Here is a 9677-nt window from a genome sequence, read left to right as displayed (position 1 = left end):
ATGAGAGAATAAAGAGATTTAGTGTATTTATTACATTTAGATTGAATATCTTCAATGTGATTTTTAAAAGTAAGATTCCGATCAAGTGTAAGTCCCAAGTACTTCACGTGATCAGACCATTCTAATGAAACCCCATTCAAAGTTATGGAATGATTTTCATTAGGTTTTAAAAAATTTGCTTTTGGCTTATGGGGAAATAAAATAAGTTGAGTTTTGGAAGCGTTAGGAGACATTTTCCACATTTTCAAGTAATTCAAAAAGGAATTTAAATTTTGTTGCAATCTACTGCGTACCACCCGTAAATTTCGACCTTTGGCTGAAAGCAAAGTATCATCAGCAAATAATCTTCTACCTTTTCCTTCTGGTACATCAGGAAGATCAGAAGTAAAAATATTATATAAAATTGGCCCAAGTATACTACCCTGAGGGACACCAGCTCTAATGGGTGTCCTTTCAGAGCATGAATTTTGATAGCTTACTTGTAAGGTTCGGCTAGTCAAATAATTTTGAATAATTTTGGTGAGATATACAGGAAAATCAAATCGAGCTAATTTAGCTACTAAACCTTTGTGCCAAACACTGTCAAAAGCTTTTTCAATATCAAGAAGAGCAACACCAGTTGAATAACCTTCAGATTTGCTAGCGTTAATCATATTAGTTACACTCAAAAGTTGATGTGTAGTAGAATGTCCATGACGAAAACCAAATTGTTCATCAGGGAAAATAGAATTCTGATTAATGTGAATCATCATTCTATTCAAAATAACTCTCTCAAATAGTTTACTTAAAGAAGGAAGCAAACTAATTGGTCGATAACTTGAAGGCTCTGAAGCACTTTTTCCAGGTTTCAAAATTGGAGTTACTTTGGCATTTTTCCATTTATTGGGAAAATAAGCCAAGTGAAAACATTTGTTGAAGATTTTAACTAAAAAATTTAAAGTACTTTCAGGCAACTTTTTAATAAGAATATAGAAAATCCCATCTTCCCCCGGAGCTTTCATATTTTTAAATTTTTTGAAAATCAATTTAAGTTCATCAATATTTGTCTCACAAGAACTTTCAAACACATTTTGCTTTGAAAGAATATCATCAAATTCTAGGGAAATTTGAGCGTCAATTGGACTAACAACGTTTAAATTAAAATCATGAGCAGACTCAAATTGTTGGGCTAATTTTTGAGCTTTTTCTGAATTAGTTAAAAAAAGTTTATCCCCATCTTTCAAAGTAGGAATTGGCTTCTGGGGCTTTTTTAGAATTTTAGTTAATTTCCAAAATGGCTTTGAGTAGGGTTTTATGTCCTCTACTGCTTTAGCAAAATTTTCATTACGAATGAAATTTAAACGACGTTTGATCTCTTTTTGAAGGTCGCAATAAATTAATTTCAAATAAGGATCCCTAGTTCGTTGAAATTGGCGTCGACGAATGTTTTTCAGTCGTATCAAAAACTGAAGATCATCATCAATTAAAGGTTGATTAAATTTACGTTTAACTTTAGGTATTGAAGCGGCTTTAGCATTGACTATTGAAGTTGTCAAATTTTCTACAGCCAAATCAATATCTTCTATTAAATTCAGTGGAACGTTTACATCTAAATTACGTTCAATAAAATTCATATATCGCTCCCAGTTAGCCTTTTGAAAGTTAAAAGTTGATTTTAAAGGGTTTTCAATGGGACTTTGGGATAAAGAAAATGTTACTGGAAGGTGGTCTGAATCGAGGTCCGCATGAGTAGCTAATTGACTACAATGCTCGCCTAAATCCGTTAGAACCAAATCAATTGTGGAGGGATTTCTAATTGAAGAAAAACAAGTATGCCCATTAGGATATCCAACAGTATAATAACCTGCAGAGCAATCATTAAACAAAATATTCCCATTAGAATTTGATGAAATATTATTCCAAGATCGGTGTTTTGCATTAAAGTCACCAATAATAAAAAATTTAGAGTTATTTCTGGTGAGTTTTTGTAAATCTCCCTTCAAAAAATTTTTCTGTTCACCGCTACATTGAAAAGGCAAGTATGCGGCAACAATTATAATTTTCCCCATAGAAGTTTCTAATTCAACTCCAATTGTTTCTAAGACTTTTGTATTGAAAGAAGGAAGAAGTCTAAATTTGAGACGACTATTGATGACAATAGCTACACCCCCACCTTGTCGATCAAGTCGATCATTTCGTAAAATTTTAAAGAAAGCATTGCTTTTCAAGTTATTGTCTGGCTTTAAAAAAGTTTCAGTGATGGCAGCAATATGTATGTTTTGAGTTTTCAAAAATAAAAAGAATTCATCTTGGTTAGCCAGCAAAGATCTAGCGTTCCAATTCATAATATTTAAACATCTATTTGGATCCATGAGGGAATCGTAAAGTCATAATAATTTTGTTAGCATAATTAAAAGAAGTTTGGAAAGCTTCAAACATTGAATTTGCTTTCAACATAAGTTGCATCATTTCCATTAAATTTTGATGCAAAAATTTTAATTTTTCCTCAGTAATCTCACCCAAATCAACAAAATTGTTAGGATCAGAAAATGAAGGAGAAGAACAAGTATTTGAATTTCGGGGATTTTCCCAAGCCTTCGCATGAACGTTGAGACTTGGTTTTTTCCCATTTTTATTAGTTAAACCTGAAGAGGGAAACCCATTTTCAACTACCTCTGAGAACGATAAACAACGAGTCTGGGGCGCAGAATCAGCCCAGGTAACATTAAAATCACTTCGAGCATTACCAAGACGTGATTCCAATGCAGGCCGAGGCTGACTGCGAACAGGCAGGTTGTTTGCCGGTCTGACGTGTGAAGACGAAAAAGAGGAAGGAGGAGAAGAAACTTTTCTGGAAACTTTGGGGTTTTTCCTAGAAGCAACAATTTTTGCCCTAACGGGACAGTCTAGAGAATTCGAGGAATGATTACCTGCGCAATTCGCACACTTAAAAAATTCTGTTTTTGGCTTATCACCACCAAAAAGGCATTTAGATTTTTCATGATCGAATGAGCCGCAAAACATGCATCTGGCATTCATTCTACAATTTTTAGTGCCATGACAAAAAGCTTGACAACGACGACATTGCATAATGTTTTGTAAAAAATTGGTAGAAGATTTACGAAAAGGTTCGAATTTGACTCGACAATGAAACATAAGACGAGCCTTTTCAAGAATTTGCAAATTATTAACCTGATCCTTTTTAAAATGGAGCTTTATGCTCAGGAGCAAAACCAACACTACTGGTATTATTCGTGTTGGTTCTTTTCCTCATTTGAATTACTTGAATTGGAGAAAAACCTAACAAAGAATTTAATTCATTTGTGATCTCATCCGGTGTCTGATCGCCGGTGAGACCACGAAGTACAACTTTAAAAGGACGATCACCTCTAGTGTCGTACGTAAAAAAATGGTGTTTTTTATTATTCAAATAATTTAAAATTTTTTGAAAATCATTAAAAGATTCCGCCAATATACGAGCAGTTCCCCTTCGACCGATCTGAAAAGAAATCTTCACATCCTTGACGGAAGTGACGATTTCTTTTCGAAAGGCATTGAAGTCGGGAATCGTGACCGTTATTGGTGGAATCTTTTCGTTTTTAAGAGTATAAGAAGAAGAAGGTTTCTTAGTACTCTTATCAGAATTAAATATGAATATTTCCTCATCACCGATGTTATGAAGGACATCGAATGAGTTGGAAATTTCAACTTTTTTGGGCGATGGACCTGAATTAGGCTCGGCAACCCGTTTCCTACCGGCCCTTGAGCCAGCCGATGACTTCCCCATGCTGGAAAGAAAAGAGAAAATATGAATAAAAGAAAATGAAAATAATTTTAGCACTGAAAAGTGCTGATTGAAATACAGGTAAGGAAAAAATAAATAATGTAAAATGTTCCTGCAGGTACACAGCAACGATACGATGCTCCGGCGTACGTGTTGACGGCTCAACGGTACAGATGGAAGTGATGTTTAAGGCTTATTTTCAGGATTTGGATGGTTATCATGCTTTTGAAGGTAAAAAGTAAATTTTAATCACAAACCAATGCTGAGAAAACACGTGTTCATAATTACCCCGCATCTTGGAAAGTATGAGGTAAATAAGAACACTTCTTTGGTCGTGGGTAAAAAAAATTTCAACTTTTAATCATATTACACCACATGGAGCATCAATTACTGAACGTAAAACTTTTAAAAACAACATTTTATCTCCATTCACATTGACGAGGGAGTCAATTGATAAGACACGTCTCAAAACGATTTTCGTTTCTCAGAAACATATACTTTGTTAATAACTGTAACTACAAAAATTTTACAGTTAGGTTCGCAAGTTGTAACTGTAACTCATCAATAAAATGACAGACTATCACATTTGATCAGTTTTGAGACTCTACTATGACCATAATGGCGCTTACGGCGTTTGTTCGGAATTACGCCTTGTTCATAATTACACCACTTAGCCCTATAGACCTTGTTCGCTGTTAATGTTAAGTTTTGGCAACAGGTCTTTTGCTGTCCGTTTTTTTTCTACGGTAGATTTCATGTTTCTGGAATGAACCAATCTAGCCGTCAAAAACGTTTTCGATGCTCGCTGTACAAGGAGACCCTTTCCAATAATTTGGAGGTCCAATCTACTTATGAACAATTGGCCAACATTCAAATGTTGGGTTAGAATTCGGGATTCAGTCCTTCGACGGTTTTCTATCATATTTCTCAAATGCTTACTAATATTTTCAATTCAACTGCTCCAAAACTCAAAAGGCAGAGATGATAAAAAAAAGAACCATTTCAATTTATTATTCCATTTCACAGATATGTAGATAGAGTTTTAAGGGGAAAAAATAATTTATCTTATAACTTGTAATAGGTCCAATCAATTCATTGGCTCAATTGGTTGGAACAAAATTTCAATCAAAATGATGTCAATCCACGCTTCCAAATGCCCGTCCATTACATTTCGTTTGCCCTCGAATCTGTCTGGCTAACGCAGTGTTTTTGATTAAAATTCTATTTTCAGAACCTAGCAATGACGGATTACCTGGTGATGACGGTCAAAGCCACGGACAACGACGACGGATCCAATGGAAAGGTCCTGTACCATCTGCAGGTGAGTCTTTTTTTTTCACCATCATTTTCCCATATACCCACACACTCTTCCAGGAACAGAAGGTTTTTGAGGATTTGAACCTATTGCGGAAGCGAAAAAAATTTCGACATGTTTCCTTGTATGTTTCATTCAACTTCAATTAAGCTATTTTTCATTAATTCCTCATCAAAATTTAATATCCTGCCAGTTACGCGCGTATATGATTTTTCTCTCGTTTCGATCTTTATGACATTTGCGACCTTATACCAATGTTGCAGTTGGCGGACAATTATTGAAAAACTTATCCGGTACCGTAATACTGAGTTCGATGTTTACTCTAGGGCTTGAACTCGTGGATATAGGCTTAGGAGCCAGCTGAGCTATATTACAAGCCTTGTACATGTATCCATTACAAATCTGAAGATTTTTGATCAAGAAACCAATCAATTGCTCAAATGGGTCCAGAAGATTTTATTCATATTTTTTAGGCAAAACTATTATTTTCAGAATATTTTCGTTCTAATCCATACTTTCACTAAAAAAAGACGTTAAGGCGCGCTCTTAGATAATCACACAATCCACAATATTCTCCAGACTTTTTTCGGTCGGTGGCCTTGGGCCTTCGAATCTCTGAAGCATTTTTTCTTGCTGATCTTAAAGTTTGTCTAAGAGTCATCCTCTCGGGGTTTCTTGATTCTCAGTAGCCGTTTAATCCCGTAGGTCCAGCGAGGTACGGTTTCTGAAATGCCTAAGTGCACCATTTGATCAGCTCTTAGGGTAGCCACGAGAACCTTTACGCATTAATGTTGGCCCTCCCGATCCAACGAAAATTCGTTAAATCAACCTTCAGCGCACTCTTCACGTTAATCCTTCTGATCCAATGAAAGTGAAGTGAACATTCTAAACACTCTTCATGTTGGTCCTCTCGATCCATCGAATATTCATAAACTGAATCTTAAGAACATTCTTCATGTTGATCCTCCCGATCCAAAGAAAATTCGTGAAGTGAACCTTCAGAACACTCTTCATGTTGGTCTTCCTGATCCAACAAAAATTCATAAAGTCAACCTTCAGAATACTCATGTTGGTCCTCCCAATCCAACGAAATTCGTTAAGTGAACCTTCAGAACACTCTTCATGTTGGTCCTCCCGATCCAACGGAATTCGTGAAGTGAACCTTCAGAAAACTCTCAAGATGGTCGTAAAGTGAACCTTCAGAACCGTCTTCATGTTGGTCCTCCCAATCCAACGAAAACTCATGAAGTGAACGTTCAGAACATTCAACGAACGATCCAACGAAAGTTGTGAAGTGAACAGAATGAACACTCTTCATGTTGGTCCTCTCGATCCAACAAAAATTCATAAAGTCAAACTTCAGAACACTCTTCACGATGGTCCTTCCTATCCAACGAAACTTTGTGAAATAAACATTCTGAACACTCTTCATGTTGGTTCTCCCGATGAAACGAAATTCGCAAAGTGAACCTTCCAATCTCTGTTCATGTTGGTCCTCCCAATCCAAAGAAATTCGTGAAGTGAACCTTCAGAGCACTCTTCATGTTGGTCCAACCGATCCAACAAAAATTCATAAAGTCAACCTTCAGAATACTCATGTTGGTCCTCTCAATCCAACGAAATTCGTTAAGTGAACCTTCAGAACGCTCTTCATGTTGGTCCTCCCGATCCAACGGGATTCGTAATGTGAACCTTCAGAACACTCTTCATGTTGGTTTTCCTGATCCAACGAAAATTCGTTAAGTGAACCTTCAAAACACTCTTCATATTGGTCCTCCCGATTAAATGGAAGTATGTTAAGTGAACCTTCAGAACACTCTTTATGTTGGACCTCCCTATCCAACGGAATAAGTAAAGTGAACACTCTTCATGTTGGTCCTCCCGATCCAATGAAAGATTGTGAATTGAACATTCCGAACACTTTTCATGTTGGTCCTCCCGTTCCAACAAAATTTGTTGAGTCAACACTTCAGAGCGTTGGTCCTCTCGATCCCATGAAAGATTGTGAAGTGAACATTCCAAACACTCCTCATATTGGTCCTCTCGATCCAACGAATATTCATAAAGTGAATCTTCAGAAAACTCTTCATGTTGGTCCTCCCGATCCAACGAAAACTCATGAAGTGAACTTTCAGAAAATTCTTCATGCTGGTTCTCTCGATCCAACAAAAATTCATAAAGACAACCTTCAGAATACTCATATTGGCCTCCCAATCCAACGAAATTTGTTAAGTGAACCTTCAGAACACTCTTCATGTTGGTCCTCCCGATCCAACGAAAGTATGTGAAATGAACATTCTGAACACTCTTCATGTTGGTTCTCCAAATCCAACGGAATTCGTAAAGTGAACCTTCAGAACACTCATCATGATTCCCTCGATCGAACGAAAGTTTGTAAAGTGAACCTTCAAGTCACTCTTCATGTTGGTCCTCTTGATCCAACGGAATTCTTAAAGTGAACCTTCAGAACACTCTTCATGTTGGTCCTCCCGATCCAACTAAAATTCATGAAGTGAACCTTCAGAACCGTCTTCATGTTGGTCCTCCCGATCCAACAAAAATTCATATAGTGAACCTTCAGAATACTCATGTTGTTCCTCCCGATCCAACGAAAGTTTGTGAAGTGATCATTCTGAACACTCTTCATGTTGGTCCTCCCGATCCAACGAAATTCATAAAGTGAACCCTCAGAGCACTCTTCATGTTGGTTCTCCCGATCAAAAATATCAAGAGCTTAATTTGCAAAGCATAAGAACGTTAGCTTGTGATGAATTCTGCGAAGCTTATATTCGTGCTCGTACTCGTGAACTCAACGGGTTACTAGTTAACGAAATCTCTTTCAGCAACACTTCTTCTTCGACCCGACCCGACACGAGGTTAACACATTCGCATTTCTCCTCTACTATTCTCAAGGCCTCATCTCTCTAGCGACTCGAGATTTGACCAATCCTCGTAATGACACACAACCTATCTTCTTGTCGACTCAAGGTCTTATATGTTCTCCACCCACTCGAGATCTGACGTGTCCGTATAAATACTCGGGTTTTAACACACAAACCACTCCTCTTGGTGATTCGAGGCCTGACTTCTTCTCGAACGACTTGAAGTCCGACCTCTTTACACCAGGACATTCTGGACTCACGCCTGTCACTACACACAAGTTTGTATGATTCCCGACGCAGATGATATCCTATACTGAATTAAATTATTTGTCTGGGGTTACGAACCACTCTATTTCGCGGGTACTTTCCGCTGTCATCTACACTTCTAGAAATGCCAAGTATTATCCCCACAGATTCGTTCGTTGGGAAACAACACTACTCAGATACTCCCCGAAAAGGCATAGTCAACGCAGAGGGTATAAATAGTCTCATCTTGACATCTTCAACCTTGGGGTTGTGCCGTATGTCTACCCCAGTCGTAGTCCGGTTGTATCTTTTTGGTAGGCATCCCTAGGGGTTTGATTCCTACCACAGCACATGTTTGGGAATTTTACAACCCCTCTAGACAGATCTGGTATTGTTGCATACCCCTATATAAAATCTATGAATAAGCGTTAAAAACGACCTAGGCGACCTCGGTAGAATATTTGGTTTGAGGCTCAAAATTGTAGGGAAAGTCTCAACTTAACATAGCATCCTTAAGCTACTTGAAGAGATTACCTTTTCACAATTTCCTTTTCGATTGTTGAACGATAGCTCATGAAACCCATTAAACTATTCCCCAGGTCACCAATCGAAACGTGCAAGAAACGGACGAGTTCAGCATCAACGAGATGTCCGGGGAGCTGCGGATCCGAAAATCGCTGGACCGGAAGAAACAGCCCCGCTTTGAGCTGATCCTGGTGGCCCGGGATCAGGGTACTCCGTCGGCCTTCGAGACGCTTCGCTTCCTGACGGTGCTGCTGGTGGACGTGAACGAGAATCATCCGGAGTTCCCGGACGCTTCCAATCCTTACAAGTTGTTCATCGCGGAGAATGGTCCCCGGGATATACGGATCGGGAAGATTCAAGCCTTCTACGATAGCCCGGATCCAAAAATCTACTACTACATGTTGCTGGGCAACGAAGATGGGGCGTTCTATTTAGACAAAAACACCGGTGACATCTTCACGAACAAGTCCTTGGATCGGGAGGAGATGGACATGTATGCCTTGTACATCCAGGCTAGTAAAAAGTCAGATTTACTGATCAGTGAAAGGGACCGGATGATGATGTCGATCAAGAAGCTAGAGCGAGACAGTACAGTGGCCAAAGTTTGGGTTACGGTGTTGGATGTGAACGATAATCCTCCGGTGTTCAAGCAGGATGTTTACTATGCCGGTGTGAGCTCCAAGGCAGCGATCAACGAGTTGGTTACGATTGTCAACGCAACCGACAAAGATTCGGGGGCAAATTCTACAATGGATCTCTTCATCAGTGGTTCATTCCTGTACAAATACGGTGCCACCAAAACCACAGGCAGCATAGTGCCAAGTCCTTTCACCATCACCAAGGAAGGCCGAATCGCGACGGCCAACTACATGGCCGAATATAACCAGGACCGCTTCATCCTGGAAGTGGTGGCCAAGGAGGTGGAATCGCCGGAACGGGTCGCGAC

General features: G+C 38.7%; 1 protein-coding gene across 1 annotated transcript in view; it reads left to right on the top strand.

Moving 5' to 3' along the window:
- Positions 1 to 9677, top strand: part of LOC129738010 (cadherin-87A) — a 565342-nt gene that overhangs the window by 540756 nt on the left and 14909 nt on the right. Inside the window, exons 22-23 of the mRNA XM_055729186.1 lie at positions 4995 to 5084; positions 8806 to 9677. The exon at positions 8806 to 9677 is cut by the window's right edge and continues 289 nt beyond it. Coding sequence (XP_055585161.1) covers positions 4995 to 5084; positions 8806 to 9677 — 962 coding nt within the window. The remainder of the gene's footprint in view (positions 1 to 4994; positions 5085 to 8805) is intronic.

This window comes from Uranotaenia lowii, chromosome 1 (assembly GCF_029784155.1).
Source record: "Uranotaenia lowii strain MFRU-FL chromosome 1, ASM2978415v1, whole genome shotgun sequence".
Lineage (NCBI taxonomy): Eukaryota > Metazoa > Arthropoda > Insecta > Diptera > Culicidae > Uranotaenia > Uranotaenia lowii.
Note: the sequence above shows the minus strand (reverse complement) of the source record. Positions and strands in the feature narration are given on the sequence as shown.